Below are 23,495 nucleotides of genomic sequence, written 5' to 3' on the forward strand. Positions count from 1 at the left end.
GGAGATTAAATCTTTTTTAGTCAACAAAAAGTCCACCACAGAGTGACACGGGAGACAGGAGATACTGTCTTCCTAAGACTCTATAAAGTGTCACTGCAATCAGCATTTGTTGTGTTACTTTATTTTATTCTCCTGTGATCATACCAGACTGTTTATCTTAAAATATAATTATATTCGTATTTAAAATTGCTCATTCTTAATTTCTAGTTATTCTGTGTTCTATTTTGTGTGAGCAACACTATAAAAAGTTTCCTTGTGGGATTAATAAAGTGTTCTATTCTATTCTATTCTATTCTATTCTATTCTATTCTATTCAACGTATTGCTTTTGTAATACTCACTTTTAACCAGTAGGTGGCGGCAAAGCTACACGCGAAGAAACACATATTTAGAGAGAAGTCTTAAAAGATAAAACTGTGTTGACTAAAATGTGAAAAGCCACCTCTTTGGATTTGTGTCCTGTAATATTGTTTAGTATTTTCAATTGCATGTATTTCTGTGTTACTCGGAGTTCTACTCGCCGTCCTGTATTGAGGGTTCCTGTTCTGTTATCGCCTAGTAAGCCTGTTTGTAGTCTTTCTAGTTTGTTTCATTTCATCGAGGAAATCCAGGAAACACATTCAAAGTGCAGTTTGAGGATCTCTGCGCTGCCATTTGGTAGGAATTTCAACCCGGTTCTGGTTAATATTGAGAGAAAAGAGAGTTTAATTGTGTTTTTTGTGTTTTGGGATTGAGCATGAGCACTTACAAAAGTCACTTTGTTGCGGGGAACTATGTATTTGAAGAGTTAGCTTACTTCATGAATGTATTGAACGTCGCAGAGTTTTGATTTCGTCGCTTTATGCTATTAGCTTATCTTTTCTGTATTATATCCGTGCTGAAGAATACAGCGGCTTTAGACGAGTATATTTGAGCCGTGAAGTGTCTTGTTTCCATATTTTGTTGTACTTTTTTGTTTGTTTGTTTGTTAAACAGGGATGGCCACCGCGACTCAGTCCTCACTCCATATGAGATCCGCGGATCTTATCATCAAGGAGCCTCTGGACTACGGAGGGTTTGGAGAAGTTTACCTCTGCTATCATGTCACTCTGGGCCAGGTGGTGTTAAAGACACTGTATACAGGCCCTCTGCGAAACGAGTAAGTCTCCAGTGTTACTGTCACGGTCTGAACGGTCCGGGGTTTCCCCTTTGCATAACTTGAATCATGTGTCCTGCTCCCCTCTGGGAAGAAAGACTAGGGAAACCTTCCTGTTAGTAATCCAGAATCAGATTTCTGCTTTGGAAAATCCCAAATCCAGCAGTTTAAAATATGAGTTTTACATCAACAATTGGCCTGACTTTAAGATAATGAAATCAAAGACGCATTCCTAATTAAATGCATTCAGTATGCTGTGCTTAGACTGTGTGGATCAAATATTTGGTTGTATAAGAAATCAATACAGCTTCAACCAAATATACAAATTAAGATGGGCTACTCAGAGGCTTTCAAACATGTTTTATTGTTCATTCTTCCTTCTTCTTTACTGCTTTATCCTGTTCAGGGTCACTGGAGCCAATCCCAGCTAACTGTGCACCTGGACAGGTCACCAGTCCATCACAGGGCAAACCCACAGAGACAGACAGCCACGCACTCACATTCATACTTTTGGGCAGTTTATGGTCACCAGTTGACCTCACATGCATGTTTTTTGGATTGTGGGAGGGAGAATCATTAAGGAAGGCTCAGCTGGTGTTTGACAACAGTGAGGCGAGAACACTGGCCACTGTGTCACTGTGCAGCCCCCGGCTTTACTATGCATTAAATAAAATCTCTATCAATTAGTTTGACGAAACAGTGGAGGTAGTAAAATGAAAATAGCTATTTATTTAGCACCTTTCACATAGGAGATTAAAATAATACATGAAAAATGAATAACAGTTCAATATATTAAAAAAAAAATAATTTCAAAGGGATCCAATACCTCTTAATAACTCAATAACAACTTAATGTCAGCTCTCTTTCAAGTCTCACTGGACACATAAATAAATGAAACTTGAAATAATGTTCTGAATAACTACTTTTTTAACAGCTTGAACAAAATTTATCTTGTTTTCAGTTTAGTAATGTAAATCCAATACAGTACAAAAATAGTTTCACAAAGACACTAGTTTAAAAAATCTATACTTCAATCACTAAATGGGGAAATTTACTCTTCAGTTTCTCTGAAAATCTGAAAAACATTCATGCTTTATCACTTTGTGGTCAGATCAGACAGAATGCTGCTGCAATTCAGATTTTTTCAGATGTCATGTCCTGACTATTTGTGTGATAAAGTCATGCAGCAGTTTAAATTACGTCCCAAAGACGTTGTGAAAAGCAGACATGTCCGGCCAGAAGAGCACATTTGGTCACTCAGTGGATAAATGTTTATTTTGTGGTGTGGAGCTGACCAACCTGTTTGATCCCTGGCTGCTGTAAGAGCACCTTCCACTTAATTTGTGTTGGAATTCTGGCATCTCTCATCCTCTTTTCATCCATAGGCTTTTGTGAGCAGGTTGGTCAGATCAGTTAGCCGTCTAGTCACAGCTCAGTAATATAACTGTAAGGAGTTTGATTGGTCTGGACGGTGCAAAGTCCTGCTGGTTGTCAAAATCAGCATTTCTGTATAAAGCCTGTCAGCAGAAAGCAGAAACTGTCCAGAACTCTCCAGCCAGTCGCTTTAGTGACTTTGAACCAAAAAACAACAACACACACACAGTGGATCTGCAGCAGTAGTTCAATTAAAGTTCAATTCATCACTGACTGTGGAGACTTCACAGCTTCTCCGGTGTTCCTCCGCTGGTTTTCTGATAAAATACACCACAAAAAGACAAGTTAGCAGATTTACAGAGTGGTCCAGTTCTTCTCCTGCTCAAAATATATTTTGAATGCACTTCTGATGCTGTGCTTGAGTGACCCACTCAATCCTTTCATGTCATTATGGTTTTATAGGTTTATTTGCACCTCATGCTTTCACAAATAAAATGTAAGAAACTTTAGATGCGTGTTAGTTTCCCTGTTTAGAATGCACACAGCTTGTTAAAAAGAAACAAAAATCTTGAACTTTTTTTTTGTATGACCTCTTTTCATTTGCATTTTAAGAGCACCAGTGTCTTTGTTCACAGATTTAGGTGTTGTAGTGTTATTTATTTAATACTAATGATTATATAACCATCAGCACATACTGATAAATGTATTTTTAGTTCATATTTTTTTTCTTTTTTTTAATCAATTTATGTATGTTTATTCCACAAAACCCAAGAAAGACTAAACTTTTATTCCCTAAAAAGAGCACATTGAAAAAGACTGATTTCCTTCTCGAATCACTTCCCCCTTTTCAGGGAGAAGAGGAAGCCTTGCTCTTTAAAAAGGGATGTAGCTTCAGCATCCGTTTTCAGAGCTGAGGCTCTGCCTGATTTTTGTATATTGCATTTGTGAAATTTTACAGCAAGCGACACATAGTTTGAAAAAAGATTTTGTTCATTTTTAATTGTGGCATAACAGCAGCAAATGTGTAAGCTTCTGGGGGAAAAGGTTGAAAACCAAAAAATGGCCGTGTTGTTTTATTCCCGGCACATTTGCTTTCAGTTCTAAAACAGTGTTCGTCACAGTGTTGAGCATTAACTGCCGATGTACATGTGCAAAGTGTCACATTTGTCATTTACGCAATACTTTTCAGGGACAGCAAGCGTTCTCTGCTGGAGGAGGGAAGCATCATGGCGAGCCTGAACCACGAGCGCGTGGTCAAGTTGCTGGGTGTGATCATGGAGGACAGAGACTGCTCTCTCGTCATGGAACTCATCCCCAGAGGAAACCTGCTGAACATGCTGGAAACAGTCAGTACATTTCACATCCGCCGTCACACTGAAAATAAATTCAACTGGACTGTGATTGGGATGTTTCTTACATACTTTCTTATCAAGCTCAGCCTCTGAAATGGATCACATGAATTATTGCTGCTCAGCATGTGATTGGGCCTTTTATTAACTGTATATGTTAAAAGATTTTACCACAGCCTGACAGCAACCAGGGAACTGCTGCTCCAACCAGGACACTGTCGCTGTGAAGTGAAAGTGTTTATCCCTCTACTTTTATGACCTCAGTTCACTTTAAATTTAATTTAGTCTTATTTAGGTTAGATTTGGAAATACTTTTTAACCCATTGAATGTTGAAGGATATTTCAATAGTTTTGTGACTTTTTCAAGTCAGTGTAGCAAAAACAGAATTCAGTAAAAAAAAAAAACAAACAAAACAAAAAAAAAAAAAAACCTAAAAGCTACCAGACTGTGGGATTTTTTTTTGAAAGTGACTTTAGTGGCAATACGCCCTGCAGAGGTTGCGGGTAGAGATGTAACGATAGGAAAATAGGTCAGTTATTGTGACCAAAATTATCTTGGTTATCATTATTATCACAGTATTGTTGATATGTGTTCAGAATATGCAAGGAATGCTGATACACACACTGAAAACATTTAACCAAGTTTCATTTTGGAAAAAAAAAAGCACAGTGTAATCACTCTTGGCAGAAACACTGAAATATTTGCATGCATGCAAACATCAAACATACATGCAATCAAAGTTGCATTAAGGTTGGCGGCTTATCACCGTCAGAGGTTAATGCACTTTGTGTGAATTGAACATAAAGACCAAAACTGCTTTCTTCAAATTTTAAATTCAGGACTTGAAATTACATCTAATCTTTCAAATTAAGGAAGAGCTGGGAAAGAAAGGACACTTTCACTGCTTCATTTACCTCAAGTCAGAATCAAATGTACATAACAAAGCAACACTGCCCCTTTAAACAAAGTAATCTGGCAAAAACATCAACATAATACCATCATTGAATAAAGAGGCCGCCTTGTGGCCCTAAGAGGTAACTGCACTTTGTGCAAATTGTGGAATAAAAAGTATTTTCTTCACATTCAGTATTCATGTATGAGATCTAATCTCGCAGATTGCAGAACAACTGGCACAGAAAGGACCCTTTCACTGCACGCACACACGCACGCACGCACACACACACAGCTCCTGTAGGGATAAAAACATGTTGCAGTGTTTTCTTTCAGATTTGTTTTTATCACGGAACATTTTATTCTCAAAACGTTGTCACTCGATACTTGTGTGTGAAATTGATCCGCTGTCTGGGCAGCTGTGCTGCTGTACGGGGCCCAACTGTACAAACGGGCCTGTGGTCATGTTGCTGCCTTTCAAAGAGATGAGCAGTATCACCATGAGTTATTCGAAGTCTGCTCATCAAACATCGTCTTAATGATGATTGAAATTTGAAACAGCATTACCAACTGCCAGGAATTTCCTGTTTGCGGTTTATCATCATTCCAGTAATCATTACAGCCGTAGTTACAGGGCCGTCAGAGATAGGAATACAGGAATTCTCACACACACTCAGACGTGGACAGAATTGTTAGTACCCTTCGTTTAGTGAAAGAAAAATTCACAGTGGCCAGATAAACAACTTGAATCTGACAAAAGTAGTAGTAAATAAAAATTCTCTGAAATTTAACCATAATGAAAGTCAGGCACTGCTTTTCAACCATGCTTCAACAGAATTATTAAAAAAAAATAAACTCAAGAAACAGGCCTGGACAAAAATGGTGGTACCCTTAACTTAATATTTAGTTGCACAACCTTTCGAGGCGATCACTGCAATCAAACGATTCCTGTAACTGTCAAAGAGACTTCTGCACCTTCCAGCAGGTATTTTGTTCCACTCCTCATGAGCAAACTGCTCCAGTTGCCTCAGGTTGGAAGGTGCCTTTTCCAGACGGCATGTTTCAGCTCCTTCCAAAGATGTTGGATAGGATTTAGGTCAGGGCTCAGAGAATAGTCTGATGTTTTCCTCTGAGCCATTCTTGGGTGTTTTTAACTGTGTGTTTTGGGTCATTGTCCTTCTGCAAGACCCATGACCTGCAACTGAGACCAAGCTTTCTGACACTGGCAGCACATTTCTCTCTAGAATCCCTTGATAGTCTGGAGATTTCATCGTACCCTGCACAGATTCAAGACACCTTGTGCCAGATGCAGCAAAGCAGCCCCAGAACACAACAGAGCCTCCTCCATGTTTCACAGCAGGGACAGTGTGCTTTTCTTGATGTGCTTCATTTTTCCTTCTGTGAACATAGAGCTGATGTACCTTGGCAAAAACTTCCATTTTTGTCTCATCTGTCCATAGGACATTCTCCCAGAAGCTTTGCGTTTTGTCAAAATGTAGTTTGGCAAATTCCAGTCTGGCTTTTTTATGATTTGTTTTTAACAATGGTGTCCTCCTCCTTGGTCGTCTCCCATGAAGTCCACTTTGGTTCAAACGACGACGGATGGTGCAATCCGACACTGAAGTTCCTTCAGCTTGAAGCTCACCTTTAATCTCTTAAAAGTTTTTCTGAGCTCTTTAGTTACCATTCGTATTTTCCGTCTCTTTGATTTGTCATCAGTTTTCTCCTGCGGCCGCGTCCAGGAAGGTTGGCTCCAGTCCCATCAATCTTGAATTTCTTAATAATATGTGCAACTGTAGCCACAGGAACATCAAACTGCTTGGAGATGGTCTCACAGCCTTCACCTTTAAAGGTGCATTAAGGAGTTTGCACGTTTTATGCGAAACAGCGCCCCCTGCAGGCCTTGGGCGTAATGCAGCTTAGTGAAAAACTTGCGCCTGTGGCTCGCGTGCACGGGAGAGAGGAACTCCTTCCTCGCTCTTTTAGTAGCGCTCGAGTAAAATTTAAGTTTCTTTTACCTGGTGGAGTCTGTGTGGAGCTGTGGCAGTGCTAGAAGCCAGTCTTTTCTTACTTTCTGGAAGATCCTGCTCAGTTGTTGCTCACTAAGCATCTGGCGGAGTAATGGCGGACAAAATGAAACCTAACCAGCCGGAGCGCGCATTACGTCATTCCTTTCAAATTCTCCCAAAAAAATGCTGGTGCCAGACCGGAACTGCAACTTTCAAGTGACAGTTTAGCGCTGTTAGAGGTACTTGTAATGAATATGTCAGGGCACATTGTACACATCACTAAAAATGTGAAACATATTTATGGTGGAAAATAAGTATTTTTAAGGTTGTAAAACTCCTTAATGCACCTTTAACATGCTTGTGTATAATTTTCTTTCTAATCTCCAGAGACAACTCTTTCCTTTGCTTCCTCTGGTCCATGTCGAGTGTGGTCCACTTCATGTGACTCCCTGTCGCCCTCTATATGAGCCGCTGACTGATTACAAGATTGCAGACACCTGTGATGCTAATTAGTGGACACACCTTGGACTGACATGTCCCTCTGGTCACATCATTTTCAGTCTTTTCTAGGGATACCATCATTTTTGTCCAGGCCTGTTTCTTGAGTTTATTTTCTTTAATAATTCTGTTGAAGCATGGTTGAAAAACAGTGTCTGACTTTCATTGGTTAAATTTCACAGAATTTTTTATTTCTACTTTCATCAGATTCAAGTTATTTCTCTGACCACTGTGAATTTTTCTTTAGTTAAATGAAGGGTACCAACAGTTTTGTTCACGTCTGTATATCATGCACACACACTCACACACCCATAGCTCAGAGCAATGTGCATATCCATAAATGCACTGTGTTCATCTCTCTGGAGGGAGAGAAATACGTCTGTCAGGCGTCCCGACGTTGAGGAAGAGATTTTATACAAAGACAAAGGCCCAAAATCCAACAGCGCAAACCAGAAGTTTCACACATCCTGCACAGATAACAACTGTCTCAATGTTAACCGCAACTGTTTGATCATGTTTTCTCAGACTGTCTTTTAGTTATTTTTGTTTGTTTGGGAGAAACGGGAAGAAAAGTGGAAGTTGCCAAATGTGGTTGCTTCCATGATAAAGATTATAACACACATAAACTGTGTGTAACTTTTTCGAATGTTTTCCATCCTCTGTGTGTTTGTCTTTGGGTAATAAATCATTTGTTGTTTTAAGTTAATTGAATTAATTCTTTATCTTTCTCTCCCTGCTCTTAGGTAGATGTGCCACTTTCCATCAAGGGAAGAATCATTTTGGAGATTTTAGAAGGCATGATTTATCTGACAGAAAGACTCGTCATCCACAAAGACATCAAGCCAGAAAACATTTTAGTGGACAAGGACTTTCACATAAAGGTGCGTGACACTTTGGGATGGTGGTCACAATCACCAACTAGTGTCTTATTTCATGTATTTGTTTTGTGTGTGTGTGTGTGTGTGTGTGTTGTGTAGATAGCAGACCTTGGCTTGGCCACCTGCCAGACATGGAGCAAGCTCACAAAGCAGGAGTCTCGCAGGAAGAGTCGGGGCCGATCAGCCGGAGCAAGAGGTGCAGGAACGCTGAGCTACATGGCTCCGGAGCACCTGGAGAGCATCCACACCGTCTCCACCGAGAAGTCTGACGTCTACAGCTTCGCCATCGTGCTGTGGGTCATCCTCACAGGCCAAGAACCGTATGCCAGTAAGAACGCTTTATCAAGGCTTTACCGAGTCCCGATGCAGGCGTGCGGACGTTTGAGTGGAACGTGTTGTGATGCCCAGATGCGAGAAGCGAAGACCACATCAGCCAGTGTGTTCGGAACGGCGACCGGCCAGCAGAGGAGCTGGTCCCCGGCGACACGCCCGAGGAGATGATCAACCTCATGAAGAGATGCTGGCACGACGATCCACAGCAGCGGCCGACGTTCAAAGGTATGCCTGTTAGTGTTTATTTAAAGCTGCAGAGCGCCTTTTGGTCTTTGTGTTTTCGTCCAGGTACCTCAAATTCGTTGGCTTAAATGAATTTCCACCTCCTGTTTGCAAAATTTACATCTTTTTTTAACTATTTTTTTGTCATAACATCAGTGTGGGGTTTTTTTTTGTTAGAGTTAACATTACAACTAATGTTGTTGACTGTTTCAGTTCTTTAATAACTTCTATTCTCTGTAGTCAATGCATTTTGCTCCCAACCCTGAAATAGCTTTATCACTCTTTCCCCTTGTTGTTCTTCTCTGGCGCCTCCCAGTGGTTACATGATCCACACTTGAAAATAACTGATCGACACTGTTGTGTTGAGTGTCTTTATCACTGCTTATATTCTTTCCTTTCAGCTGTTAAAATTCAAGCAGAAGAATTGAATTGTGATAGCTAGTCCCCCTGTCATCACTTTGCTTCCTTTCACCTTTCTTGCAGAGTGCTATGAAGCTTTCCTTCCTTTCTACAAGAAACAACTTGAACCACAGGTGGAGGAAGATTTGCTTCATTTGGGGGTGAGGGCAAATCCTTCAATTCTTGACCTTTAACTCTTGTGCAATAATCAGAGAAGACATTATAAAACTGCAGATTGCTAGCATTACACTTCATATCATCCTTCTCATTTGTTAGAATATATATGAAGGTCCAGACGAACTGCTCGAGAGGATGAAATCTTTGTCACTGACTAATGAAAGTTTTCCACCAAGTGGTCACGGTCAGTAAGTCATTAAACCAGATACTCTTATTAAAATGCTCAAAAATCTCAAATCTGTTGAAAAGCATCACGTTTTATTTCCTTAATTTTCTCTCTTGACCTTCCAGATTCCCCAGCTCCTTTAGTGAGTTCAGACAGAAGCCTGTCGACTCCAGTTGAAGCCAGTATTGAAGACCTTCACAACATCCAGTATGAACCCTCTGTGGGGGGTCTCCAGACGGACGCGAGACCTGGAGACCTTTCTGTTCTAGAGGAGAAACTGCACCGTGAGTTGCAGTACCACAAGCATGGCAGCTACAACAGTGAGAACCAGCCTGCAGCGGCCAACTGCTGCCACTCCAATCCTGTCCAGCCCAACCGCCTCCAAGTATCAGATCAGCCACTGAGGCATCCCGAGCAGGAGAGATCGTCGGTCCACACCTGGACGAAGGCCGAGCCGGTGCAGCCCAGCAGCCCGGAGGAGGCCTGGTATCAGCCCGAGTCGGTCAACTCCTCCCTTCTTTCCCCGCTGCCGTCGTCCATCAGCTCACCTTCGCTCTCACAGCTCAACCAGCAGCACCCCCACTCCCACCTGGACCGCCAGCGGTCCTGGCCGGCATTCCCAGTGTCTGACACGTCCGCACCGGACAGCACTCTGGGCCGTTTTTTAAACCCTTTGAAATGTGTCTCGCCACAGGATCCAGGTACACAAACATATCAGTGTTTAGATCCGGCTGCCTGAGGCGTCAACATATTTGACCGCTGTGATTTTCTGTCTGTTTTGTGATCATTCCAGGATCTCTTTACATCCAAAATGTCAGCGGGCTCCAGATTGGAAGCAATAACACGATGAGTATCAGAGGTCATGAGTCCCCCCTTAGTTCATTATCTGTGCCTGCTAACGACTGCGCTAACTCTCCCATCAAAGAAGGCATTAGGAAATATGGTAAACCATAACTTTGTTCTCACACCACAGACACCCTTGTGTGCTTATTCACTATTTATGCACTCAAGGTTTCAAATGTGATCATAAATTCTTGATGGTAATGATAATTTTTCTTTTGTATATTTTGCGAAATATAAACCCAATTTTACATGACATATTTTTTTATTTTACATTTTACAACTAGTATCAAATGTTGCACTTTTAAAGCTTAAAGTTCAGCCTGTTAACTTACATTTTTGAACCTCAAGAAATCTGTTGTATTTTCTGCCTCATTAAATTTTTAACTTACAGTCTCTTGGAATGATATCTGAATGTTTTCTTTTTCACGTTATGTCAGTTTTATTTTAATAACATCAAATTTCTGAAAAGTAAATTATGTGATGTGAAAATACTCCAGTGTTCTGGGGGGCGGGGAACCAGCCAAGATCAGCAAATCAATGAATAACTCCATAAACTCAAGATCGAAAGAGCAGACTTGTAGTATTTATCTTAATGCCACGTTCTTGCTATCTTCCTCTTGGTAATATTGCATGTTAATTCTCCTGTAGGGCCGCATGAAAAACTGCCTGCTGCAGAGAGCTGGTCTAAAAGTTCTGCACTGCTTTATAGACACATCTCTTCATCCACAGTAGTCGGTTGCATGGTTTTGCTGAGCTGCTGTTCCGAGCATGCATCGGTCTGGATTTCCTCTGCTTGTTTTGTTCGCTGATGGTTACTCAAAGTTCATTGACGAGGAACCACTGCTTCAATTTCTCACTAATTAATTAACCCCCCCCCCCCCCCCAGAACATTCACCCCCTTCACTCAATTCCTCTGACGTTGGAATGATGCAGAAGTTACCATTTTTTTTTAGAGTCACTGAACTTTAACAAACTGTGCAAGTACTTGAAACACTTTCTCTAAACTTGAGAATGATTTTGTCCCGCTGATATATTTCCTTCTTGCTTTATTCAGAGGACCGCGCCGTGACCGAGGAGCACCTGGACCTGCTTCGGGACAACATGGGCGTCAAATGGAAGCGCTGCGCGCGGCGCCTCGGCCTGACCAGCGTGGAAATAGAGACCATAGAGCATGACTACTACCGGGACGGCCTGCCGGAGATGGTGCACCAGATGCTGGAGCGCTGGAAAATGAAAGAGGGGAGCATCGGATGCACCATCGGGAAGCTTTATCAGGCAATAGAAGGCAACATCAAGGTCGAGGTCATCCAGAAGATCCTGAACACCTGCGCCTCTTCGTCCACCAATTCCTAAAATGTTGTGATTGATGCTGTTTTCAACAATGCAGCAGAAATTATTCAACAAGTTTTTGTGGTCAAAAAAAAAAAGTCTCGTTAATTTTCATGAACTCATTGTCGTCTGTTTACATGCGAGAACCTGCCTTGTTGTTAATATACCGAGCGTTAGTGAATTCTTGTTTTGATAAAGTGATCACTTCAAGTATAAATGCAGAGTATATCAATTCAAACTTCATGTCAGATGTCTGCATAACATTTCCCGTTAAGCTCATCTCCCTATGCTGCAGTTTTTAACAGTCATGATTTTCCCAATTGTGAACTGACTTTGTGTTTTTAAAGCATTTTATTGCAAGCATAATCAAGATTTTATGTAGCTCTTGTATGAAAGCATAAAAAATCCATCAAGGTTGTGCGTAATTACTGTAAAAATATCCAGTTTTATGAACTTTAAAGACCTCAGCTTTATTTGATGTCTGTCTGTGAACTAATTATTTTTCTTTGGGTTTATATCAACTTTCACTGAATTTTCTCTTCCATGAAATGTCTGATGATATATTCTGTACTTCCATATTCTGTATCTAATACAAACATTTGGTTAAATGTTGAAGCTCTGAGCTTTTCCATTGTGATGAATTTGTGTTGTTTGTTTCTCTCTTGACTTCAGCAACACAAAAACATAAGTGTTGCATATTCATTTGATGAGTTATCAGTGTAATTCAATGTTGACACAAACACCATGTGGACATCGTTTTATGCTTTATTACAGAAAATTCTTCATACTTTTTGAAAACACCTTTTTTATATCATAAGGTAGGAAATTTGTTTAAAAAGAATGCAACTTTCTATCAGGAGTCCCCTCTACATTTTTTACATGTTGAATTCCAATTAATAAGAAACTGATAAGTTGATTTAAGTTGAACTGACGGACAGCAGGAACTCGTTCTTGCTCTTCTCAGAGCGTGCTCTGTGAGGATGGGGGGGTGATTATTTCCTCCACCTCAGTGATCTCAGTCACCAGTCCTCTGATGACAGCCACGCTGTCGGGCAGCAGCTCAGGAGCAGAGTCTGGATCTGATCCTGTTGGCGGAGGACTCTGGAGAGCTTCTTCCTCGGAGACCTTCTCTCCCTCAGCATGGTTTCCCTCTTTTTCCACATCTTTTTTGAGCTCCGCTTCCATCTCAGCACCAGTTTCTCCATCGTTTAGCCCGTCTTCGGCTTCTTCTCTCTGCGTGGTTAAGGCAGTGGTGCTCTCTGCTGGTGAACCAGAGGATCTGTACCCTTCATCAACGGCCTCATTCTCTATTTGAGCTACATCTCTCTCCTCTTCTTTCTCTGCTTCCTCTTTCGCCCCGTCATTCACCTCCTTTCCAGATACCTCCGCAGCCTCTTTCTGTTTCTCCTCACTCAGCCTCTCCAACAACCAGTTGTTTTTAATTTCCCCGGTCAGGTAAACGGCTCTGTCAGTCCTTTCCTTCACCGCCGTCTGAGGAACAGAAGTCTGTGCGGAGCTGCAGCAAATGGCCTCACTCAGGGAGCCCAGGCTGATTCCAGAACTCTCTGCGCCAGGTGATGGCAGCTGGGTGGGAACGACCTCCTTTGAGAGTTCATCTGACATGGCGGGACTGAGGGGAACACAGCTTTCTTCCATTGCAGGCTGATCACATCCAGCTTGGGCATTCGGAGGCTCTGGTGACGCCAGGAGGGATGGATCAGGAGAACCTGTGATCTCAACCTCCGCTTCAGCAACCGTACACGCATCATCTGTGGCAGCTGATTCAGAATGGGACGATTCATCTGCTTCTGCCGCTGCTGATCGATCACTAGCTCCAGTCTGGACTTCATCTGTGTTCTTGATGCCTGTTTCTCTGTTTTCAGACTCATCGCGCTGATCTGCTGCAGCCATCACAGGGAGCACTGCGCAGGGCTCGGGTGAAACAGAGATCTGAGGGGCTGCAGCCTGGGAATCTTCAGACTGAGGTGAAACCAGAGGAGAGGACTCAGGAGTGTGTGTGATCACTGCTTCCAGGTCAGCAGGTGGACTGGGTGTATTGACGTCATGTGTAACAGCAGCTTCACAGCTGCTACATTCAACCGACTCCGTTGCTTTCGATGGCTCATCAGTGCCAATCTGGACCTCTTCACTTGTTTGGTTGGTGCATGAAGCCTCTTTGCTTTTAGGGTCTTCAAACTGTGTAACGAGAAGCATGGGAGAGTTCAGCACTACGCCCTGCTCGGGCATATTTGGAGCACTTTGTTCAGACTTTGCATCAGCGCCAAGTTTTGGTTCGAGCTGAGGGTCAGCATCAGCTGCTTGGCCTCTGTCGTCCAGCACGGCGGCGGCTTGATGATGGTCACTGGTTCCCGCTGAGGAGAGTTCTCGAACTTGAATGGCTGGGCTGCCCGGTGCAGAGCGAGGGGGAGTCGGCTCCAGCAGGCTGTACTGACTCAGAGCCAGATCTGAGACGTCTAAATGGAGACTGTTGCTCTTCTTACCGGCAGCATCCTGCACCACTGATGGAGAGGAAAACAAGAGGTTAGCATATCTGCTCTGGAGGACAACCATACAAGGCACTGTTCTCATACTGTGGGCTCGCAGCATGGCCGATATTGTTAGATTCATTATAAGACACTGAGTTTGGTATGAAATCCACAAAGCCAGCGATGGGGAAATGAAGAAAGAAGACCTTGAGTACTCTGCCGGATAATGTGATTTTCAGTGCACTGCGCTGGCAAACTAATACTGATTGTGAAGCTGAGTCAGTTTTTAGTACCAATAAATATAAGAAACGGGTTAAAGCAAGAAATAAATCTGTATAAGAAGAGCAAGGGCAAAATAAACCATATCAAACAAACTGCAGCATATTTACCTTTCATTATCTCTTCGCTGAGGATGGTTCGCAGAGCATCGTTGTAGATATTTTGCACCAGAATAAAGCTGCTGTTGTCGGAGAAAATGTACTGCTCAAACTGCTGCAGCTCCTGAATGAAAAAAAACAAACTTAGCATTAATGTCAGTGATACAATGCGATACAACGAGAGCGAGTCCAGAGACGACGCACAGTTTTCCACTTGTTGTCCATCTGTCTGGTGAGGCAGGGCAGAGCGATCTCCAGCAGAGCTTCTTCATAGAGCCTCCTCTGAACCACCCTGCTGTCGTAATCCAGCTGCTGCTCAGACACACACACACACACACACACACACACACACACACACACACACACACACACACACACACACACACACACACACACACACCATCAGTGAGATCACTCCCAGATTCCCTTACATTTCCATCTGTAGTGATTATCATTGATCTTACATTGGATTTTTTCTTTTTAACTGTCTTACCTTCAGCACTCTTTCTTTAGCTCTCTCCATCTTCACAGGGACCCGAGAAGACTGTTTGGCTGATGACTGTAGATACTTCTCCAGTGTGTAGACCGCACTGTCCTGCAGCTGCAGCATAAATACACGTATGGTTTGATCATTTTTCTATTTTCTCTCAACAAAATTCTCAGTTTCCCTTCAGATTTTGCTTCATACCTTCTGTATCTCCATGTGAGCAGAGTGAAGCAGCCTCTGGGTGCTGCTCAATCCAAAACGCTGCTTCAAATCCACTTTCTCGGAGAACCCGTCCACCTGCTTGTAGCACTCATCCAGACTGATGGAGCTCAGGCTGGACAAGGCCTGAAGGAAGCACACACAGATGTATCCAGATTAACTACATTAACTAATTAACTGACCACATCCTACTTGGACAGCACCCGTTTTCTCTCCTGTCCTTTGCAACAAGGTACAGACTCTTCAAATCCTCAACAAAAACACAAAAAGCTGCTTCCACCATCAAGCAGGGAAAAAAAGCCCATCCTGTACACATTTATATTATTCATTTACTGTCATTACTCCTACATGAGCTCCCTCTAGTGGAAAATGAATGCATTTTCAATTCTTTTTTTAATTTGAATTTTTTTTCTTTTTTATAATATCAAATCGTAACATAAAAATACATCTACATTTATATTGAAAATAAGCATTATCCTCCCTTAATTTCTGTCTCAATATAAGCCATGCATGTGTATTTGTTGCTGAAAAAAACACACTTATCAGAGTCAAAAGTTTATTTGTCAACAACAAATGACCTGCTGTATTTATGTGTGAGTAAATGAAATACAGCTGGCGTTCTTAATGTTCTTACCTGCTGCATTTATAACAAATAAAGAGGCGCTATGCCTTGTTAGGCTGAGATTAAGTGTCTGTTAGAACGCTGTTGTTTAGTACAGTGTGGCTCTGGCAGGCCGAAGTCATTCTCCCACTGTGAAAAGGCTCATGTTACCTTCTGTAGCTTCTCTGCTCCTCCGTTTGAGTTTGCGAAAGCCGAGTTCATCTGAGAGTGCAGAGTGTCTCTCATCCCGGTGACCCCTGCACTCACATGCTCTGTGAGCACTTCAAGGATGGAGGACATGTAGGGCGACACAGACTCACTGCACACTTTCTCTGCTTCCTCACAAATTGCATCTGGAAAATATTCAAACATATGTTTGAATGTTGAGAAAAAGTGAAGAATTAAAACAGTGTTGACCGTCAGCTGATTGTACCTCTGACTTTCTGCTCCAGGAAGCGCAGAGAGGACGTTATCTGGTCCAGATTGGATCTGATGAGGGTCTGATTGGCTGATGCTGTTTGACGACACTCGGCCCTCAGAGCCTCCAGACTTGTGTTCACCTGTTCCAGCACCAGCATGTAGGTGGCCTGCACTGTCTGTGTGCACAGAAATACTCCCGAGATTTATTATCATATATGCAGTTTCATCAAATCATGGTTAAACAATAATCAATACATTTGATGTTGAGGAAAAGATAAGAATGTTGCTTTGTTTTAGTCTAACTTTTTTAGCAGCTATTTGCGCTTCTGTAGTTAATCTTGTCTGTACTGGTGTGTGCTGTGTGATGCTGGGCTACTGAGCTACTGCTTCTTCATTATATCTTTCACTACACACTCAGACAGACCTCAATATAAACTGGAATAAATCAATTCAAAGAGAAATAGATCTTGGAAAATGGGATTTTTTTTTTCTAAATACATTCATAATGGAGTGAAGGTTTCTCGGTTAATTATTCATAACAGATGAAAGTTTTCAGGTGCACTATGCTGCTTTCAGAAAACTGTTCGCACTTCCCGTGTTACCACGAGGACGTGAGTGTGTATCCTGGACTCACTGCTAGCCACAGTCGTATCCTTTCAGTCTTCTTGCCTTTCACTCGGGACTGGAGCTGGCTCTGTAACCATGGCAACACTTCCTCCATCACCTGCGAGGCCAGCACCTAAACAGATACAAGCCCAGGGATTATGCAACACGTGGACCTGGAGCCATGAAGGGGTTAGAGAACTCGTGCACGTGTTTGTCTTTGCCAACCTGCCCCTCGGTGCCCAGAAGAATTTCCCAGGATTCATAGCATCCCTTGTCCTGCCGGTACAACCGCAGGGCTCGGGCGAATGCTTGACTCTCATATGACGAGTCACTCCAGGGGTCTGAAACACGGATTTAGTTAGAACTGGAAAGGAGTTTGGTGGATGTCATGCTTTTTTTTTTTTTTTGTTTCTCTGAACTTCTGTTTCCTCTGATGATATTTTATCTTGATTTTTCATCAAGTTGGACAAAGTGTGAACTCAAAACTATTAACCGTCACCCCTCACATGAACAAACACTCTGTCCCATTTTATCTGAACAGTTCATACATGAGTGATGCCACAGATACTTAAATGTGGACTGGTAAAAATGGTTCCCTCAGATCTTTTTCAGATATGAACAGACTCTATCTGTTTTTGGAAATATTTCATTATAATGACAGGACTGGGAAACCTTTGTTCTTTTCTGGCCGTATACAGAAAATGTCTCTGTCTCCTGAGGTCCACTTCTTAAACTTTGTTTGAGTTTTATCCCCTTAATTGACTGATTTCACAAATTTGAGGAACAGAGAGCCGCACAAGTGCTCGTGCAGAGTATTTCTTGTTATCATCAACACTATCAGTATGAATCACTCGAATGCAGATTTTAAAAAAAAAGAACTGACAAGTGTAAAATCATTTATCTGATTTCACCATCGAGGGACTGATTCACTTTAATTCATGAACAAATGTTGGTGGATGGAAGCAATACACAGAATCTAGTTTTAGCTTGTCTCAGATATGACGTGCTTCTTTCGCACCGTTAACGCTTGAGGACTCGTGTCTTTTGGTTGTTTCCTGGCAAACCACACAGGAAGTCAGCAGCGTTAATATTTTTATCTGTCTCCCAGACAACGGCCACAACATGCGTGGCTGAAGATGACACAACCACCGAAACATTTATACATTTTGATCTGACTCTACATCATTTTACATCAAGGGCCATTTCTCAACTTGATATAATTGCTCAGTACTTTACAAAATGCAATTTAAAGTCACCAAAAAAAGAAAGATGTTATTGTAATTGACTAGTTTTGATTACCTGTCCCTGACATTTAATAGCTGACATTTGAGAGAACACAGGGGACTTCCCTCAGTTTTCAGAAGATGTGTTTCATGAGATTATTATATCACAGATCACTGTGGGAGTTTTGGATGACAGGTGGCAGCCGCGCTTCACTGGCAATTTACAACGAATGACTTCATTTGATGTGGTTTGCTGGTGTTGTGGTTTTATTTCTTGTAAATGTAAGATAAACTTCAACATTATTTTTAACTGCCGTAGAGAACGTGTGTGTGTGTGTGTGTGTGTGTGTGTGTGAGTGTGTTTGACTTTCACCAAGGTTGCAGTGCCGAATGCAGGTCTTGAGGGCAGAAAGGAAGTGGTCTCGTTCCTCCTCTTGTTGAAACAGAAAGCAGGTGTAGCCTCTGTGAGGGAGGTGCAGATACACAGCGGACACATCTGGAGACGGCACGCCGGAAGAGGAGTCCTCTTTCACTCCTGCACACAAACATGTCAGAGACGTCAGTGTTACAGACGGGATGAGGTGAAGTGGGAATCCTCACGTAATCGCCACTATTGCGCAACATCTTTTTGCTTCCATCAGTGCATTTCCTGCAACAAATACACAAGAATGTCAACAGTATGTGCAAAAATTTAACCAAATCTCAAGATAGACCTTTCTAACATGACAAAAATGATCTGTTTGTTTTCATAGAGGGTTTTTAAGCACTGAAAATCATGATGGGGTGTTTTGGTGCATGTGCTGCCGCTGGCTGCCATGTGACTCAGTCACATGTGGCCCTGTGTGCCCTCTTTGTTGCCCATGAAACAAGTTCCCAAAAACCGACGATGCAAGAAGCCCATTTAACCATATTGTGACCAAACACAGTGGGCAGTGGTGCCCAAGAGGTTAGAGAAGCAGATGCTTGACCGGAAGGTTGCAGGTTTGAATCCCACAGTTGACAGACCACCACTGTGGCTCATTGAGCAAAACCCAAAACTCCCTGCAATGTGGCTGCTCACCACTTTCAGGAAATAAGATGAATAAAAGGGATTTCCCCAAGGAGATTAACAAAGTGAGCATTCTTTCTAAAACAGTGAAATGCATATATTTTAATTAGTAGGTCTAATTTGGGCCTCGGGTATAGAAAATATAAGTTTTGTAGGATTCAGTCATTGTAATAATAACATTATTTAAAGTTTCCACATCGCTGCTTTAAAGCAGGACATCTACATTTAACGAGTCTTTCTGGTAACGTAAAATGAGAAGTTTATCTTACTTCCCTTCATATTTCCTGAAATCTCTCTGCTTTTGGAGAGTTGCGTAAATGCTCTGACACTGCAGACTTGTTGTTTTTCAAAGTCAGTCTTTCGGGGAACATTTTGCTTTTGTTTGTTTTTTGGATCTGCACAGTAAAGGCCTGCTGTGTATTGATCAGGCTCGTGTGTGAAAATAAACTAATTCAATACTCAAAAAGTAAGCGTACGCCACAATGTCTCTTTAAAAAAAAGACTTTGTTCTTGTTGGTGGATGAGTGAAGCCCAGACTTCATGCTCTTATACAGAACTGTACTCCAGACTACACACACAACGTCTGTCATAATCAGTGCAAATAATCCCTTGCATCATCTCATGAGCTGATTAAATGTCTGAATTTGATCATAGATTTCTAAGCATCTAATCACCATTGAGAATCCCAGCACAGGTTTTCTCCAGGTGAGCTCTGGACTCTTCCTCTGTGGTGAAAACACTGGCTCCTGCTGGCTGGAAGACCATCTTCGCTGCACCGCCGCGACTGAAAGCCTTCAATCAGAAAGAAACACAAACAGGAAACAACGGTCAACACAATAACCTAAAGCAGATGGAGATGATTTGGGGATGAATGTGTGTTTTTCACCTCCTGTGTGTCATATATCTCCAGGCTGTAGTTTCTCCTCAGAACGACATATCTCTCTCTACATTTCTTTCCCTGCTCATCCCAGCAGGAGAACTTCACACTGCTTTGGTAGAGCACCTCCTCTGGAGAGTACTGAGGCTACAAACACACACACACACACACACACACAGACAGTGGTTTTGCAGGTGCATTTTGTCGGAGAACTCCTGCGTTGACTGATGAATGCAATGACTGAACTGGTGAATTCAGCTCTTACCCTTTGGGTCAACAATAAGCCCCACCCCTCCTTCTTGGGCTCCACCTCCTGCTGCAGGTGTGTAAAGTAGGCGACCGCATGCTGCTGATGGTAAAACCCACTGAAGCTTTGGAGGGAACTTTCAACAAGTCCTGGAAGAGAAATCAAACAAGTATGAAGTTTCCCTCCTGAGCAAAACAAAAAAAAAAAAAAAAAAAAAAAAAAAAAGGCCCCTCATATTATTTAATAAGTATAAAAACACTTCCTCGGTTAATACTCACGGTCTAAGTATCTCATTTTAACATTTCCAATACATTATTAGCTGAAACTACGATCGTTTTATAATTATCACCATCACTCAATTATTGTAAAGGTCAGCTTTGGCTCTCAGAAGCATTGTGTATTCTGAGACCGTTCTGTCAGAATTAGCATTCACCTCTGCAGAAATCCAGAGTGAGCCATTATTAGTGTCACCACTGACATCCTGTGAGGCAGTGAAGATATCAGAAGCTTCTGTGCTTTCAAGCTGAATGTCAGCTCTCTTAATCAGTCCGATTCTTCTGTTAGAATTATCCGTTGTATCACATTTTAAAGATTTAGTATCGACACGAAGTTTTCGTTCAGTTTAAAACCACCAAGACTTCACCAAGCTGAAAGTCGGTATGAAAAACATTTGATAAGCCATTTATCAAGTGATTGTATTTGGTAACTTCCTCATTTCTTCCTGTTTCTTCAGAACTAACCATGCTGAATCAGTCGTGATCACAGAAGATATGGATGCAAGATTTTGTGTAAATGAAATTAGAGTTTTGAACCACCGAAAACACAAGTTTGCTCTGAATATTTTAAGCATTATGATCATGTTTCTATGTAACGTAAGCAGGGAGATAATAAGTACTTAATGAGGGTGAAATAAACACCAGAATGATCTCATGCATCACAAATAACTCTAGGAAATGCACTCACAAGTCCACAGTTTGTGGAAATTTCATGAACTTGAGCTTTTCCCAGAGTATGTACTTAATGCTATGTGCCCTGGTATGCCTACAATTTGGATTGCAATGGAAGATAATGTCATAATCGGCTGTTTATCATTTGTTTACAGTGTGTGTCCACAGTATCTCATATTGGAGGAGTGGGTCTCAGCCCGGTTTGACTTTCATCTTCCATATGAACTGAGTGAGACGGAGAGAGATCAGACAAACCACGATAATATAATGGTTGGAAATTACTGTAATTGCATTCTTGTTTGCAGAGGACATTAGTGACCAGATGTGACAGCGCTGATAGTGTGTATAGGAATGCACACATGAGGAAATAGGCAGCCTTGTAAACTCAACAGGTTTCTCACAAAGTTGTGTATTTTTCACTGAAGATGTGTATTTTTATTGCAGTTCCAGTCATGGTGTTACCGGCGCCAAATGAAAGCCGTCTTGTGGCTACATTTCACACCCTTCGTCATGCTTCCTGTCAACCTCTTTAGTCAAAACCACCTGATAAATATAAGAACACGTCCATGTTGCCTTGGAGACGACAATCCAACAACACATTACAGTCTCCAAAACAACCATAGATTTATATATAGTATTATATCTATAAACAATACTAAAACATTCACAGTCTGGTCAAAGTAGTAAGAGCAGAGTTACCTACTTAAATAGCATGTATAATAAAACATGTTCTAATCTAAACCACAAAACCTTTACACTGAGGCACAATGGAAATCATACTTGTTGCATAATGTAGACTTCTTTACTTCTCTAACAATATCTGTCACTTTCTCCACTTTACTCTCAGTCAGATATAGTGTTGGTAGAATAGTTACATAAAAAATAACAAAAATATTGTTATTTACCTTTGATGTGGCTGATTTTGGTCTCATCCAACAAGCCAGATGAAGATGCCCCCATAATGTACCTGCTTTTTTCTCTTAAATACTTTTATAACAACTAATTAGATCTATCAGAGAGAAACGTTGCAGAGAGCCTGTCAGTTCGATGAGCTTCTGAAACATGCCAGGAGGGCTTTACCCACAGTATTTCCTCTGTGGTTGAGACGCTGAGTGGGGCGGGAGGATATGTTAAAATGAGTGGTGTCACAGCAGCAGCATGCAAAACAACAACTGCAACAACACACACGTGCCACAAACATGCCTGCAGAGCCATCTGCTGGTAAACACTGAGAGGAAGCATCGATCTTAATGCCCCACGCCAACCTTACAAAATTCCACAAGTTTGATGCTTTTTTTTTTAATTTAAATTGGAAAGAAATTGTATGATATCTTCCAAGGAAAGTTAATTAACTTATTGCATGACATTCGAAGTCCTGCATTTTCTCCATATATATCCATGTTATTTGGCAGGTAATAGTTCTCTTAAAATCAGTTTTTGAGTTGTTGCTGTTGTCATTTTTTAATTGCCTCCTCTATGTCCTCATCTTCACCTTTTAAAATTCACCAGCTTTAGTTTTGCACCAAACGGAACTTCCTTGTGCTTTTTGGGCAAAATAAAAGAGTCGATCTGATTGGCTGGAAAACTTTAGTGTCCAACCTGACTTCACCTCTCTCTCTCTCTCTCTCTCTCTCTCTCTCTCTCTCTCTCTCTCTCTCTCTCTCATCCTTATTTTTCTGATCCCTGGTGTGACACGTCGCACGACAGTGAGCTTAGGCTTATCTAAAATGTGACACTCCAGAAAAATGCCTCCTTTTACCATTTGAACATATTTAGACTTCATACAATTCTTGCGCTTATTTCTCTCCGCTTTTTTTCCTTCTTCTTCTTTTTTTTCTAAGCCTAAGGATCCGCTGACCTCAGTTGAAGCAACCAGATCGTGGAAAAGCTGAATGCACTGCGGGATATTTGCTGAAAGCGGTCCGTCCTCGCTGCTGCGGCCGCGCGGAGCCATGCTGCGCCGCGTCCTGACCCTGCTGCTCCTCTGCTGCGCTTTACGCAGCCTGGACGCGCTGGAAGCGAACGGGAGCGCGGATTCCTTATCAGACAGCAGGATGCTGCCAGAAGAGCAAGAGAAGCTGGACGCTTCCTCCCCGGCCAGGGATGCGAGCACCGCCGCTCAGGACGCGGACGGTCAGCGGGGAGAGGCGCAGCTGGCAGCCGGAAGGGACGCGCCTGGCGCAGCGGCGGCTCAGGAGACCACCGCCGCCCCTCTGGAGGATGAGCAGGACAACCAAGAGAATATAATCAGTCAGGTCAGTCTGGATTGGAATATATGCGTTGGATGCACTTTTGTTTGAACGTTTTCACACACGCGCTCTATAATGTCAAATTTTGCTATGCAAAAAGACACC

General features: G+C 42.0%; 3 protein-coding genes across 4 annotated transcripts in view; 2 read left to right on the top strand and 1 right to left on the bottom strand.

Annotated features, from left to right (window-relative positions):
• Positions 1–597: 597 nt before the first annotated feature.
• ripk1l (receptor (TNFRSF)-interacting serine-threonine kinase 1, like) lies at positions 598–11,770 on the top strand. Of its 2 annotated transcripts, none has more exons than XM_030115832.1 (11): positions 598–656; positions 975–1,137; positions 3,698–3,854; positions 8,000–8,137; positions 8,234–8,462; positions 8,543–8,692; positions 9,173–9,249; positions 9,365–9,449; positions 9,557–10,132; positions 10,225–10,374; positions 11,329–11,770. In XM_030115832.1, the coding sequence occupies exons 2-11, from the start codon at positions 977–979 to the stop codon at positions 11,625–11,627; spliced, it is 2,022 nt and encodes a 673-aa protein (XP_029971692.1). In that variant the 5' UTR covers positions 598–656; positions 975–976; the 3' UTR covers positions 11,628–11,770. The 2 variants fall into 2 exon arrangements, with proteins under 2 accessions (XP_029971692.1, XP_029971693.1); XM_030115833.1 differs by having other exon boundaries at positions 10,225–10,290.
• A 575-nt stretch (positions 11,771–12,345) lies between these two features.
• On the bottom strand, positions 12,346–22,219 carry LOC115406039 (protein Niban-like). The gene is made up of 14 exons (XM_030115910.1): positions 22,047–22,219; positions 20,213–20,343; positions 19,957–20,094; positions 19,745–19,862; positions 18,396–18,557; positions 17,025–17,140; positions 16,828–16,932; positions 16,207–16,369; positions 15,945–16,126; positions 15,155–15,298; positions 14,960–15,067; positions 14,671–14,778; positions 14,479–14,590; positions 12,346–14,122 (listed from the first exon to the last, which is right to left on the bottom strand). Exons 1-14 carry the CDS (start codon positions 22,099–22,101, stop codon positions 12,564–12,566), a joined length of 3,201 nt encoding a protein of 1,066 aa, XP_029971770.1. The 5' UTR covers positions 22,102–22,219; the 3' UTR covers positions 12,346–12,563.
• A 628-nt stretch (positions 22,220–22,847) lies between these two features.
• Positions 22,848–23,495, top strand: part of LOC115406007 (olfactomedin-like protein 2B) — a 23,968-nt gene continuing 23,320 nt past the window's right edge. The window contains exon 1 of the mRNA XM_030115853.1: positions 22,848–23,396. Coding sequence (XP_029971713.1) covers positions 23,034–23,396 — 363 coding nt within the window. The 5' untranslated portion in view covers positions 22,848–23,033. The remainder of the gene's footprint in view (positions 23,397–23,495) is intronic.

Source organism: Salarias fasciatus, chromosome 18 (assembly GCF_902148845.1).
Source record: "Salarias fasciatus chromosome 18, fSalaFa1.1, whole genome shotgun sequence".
NCBI classification, from domain to species: domain Eukaryota; kingdom Metazoa; phylum Chordata; class Actinopteri; order Blenniiformes; family Blenniidae; genus Salarias; species Salarias fasciatus.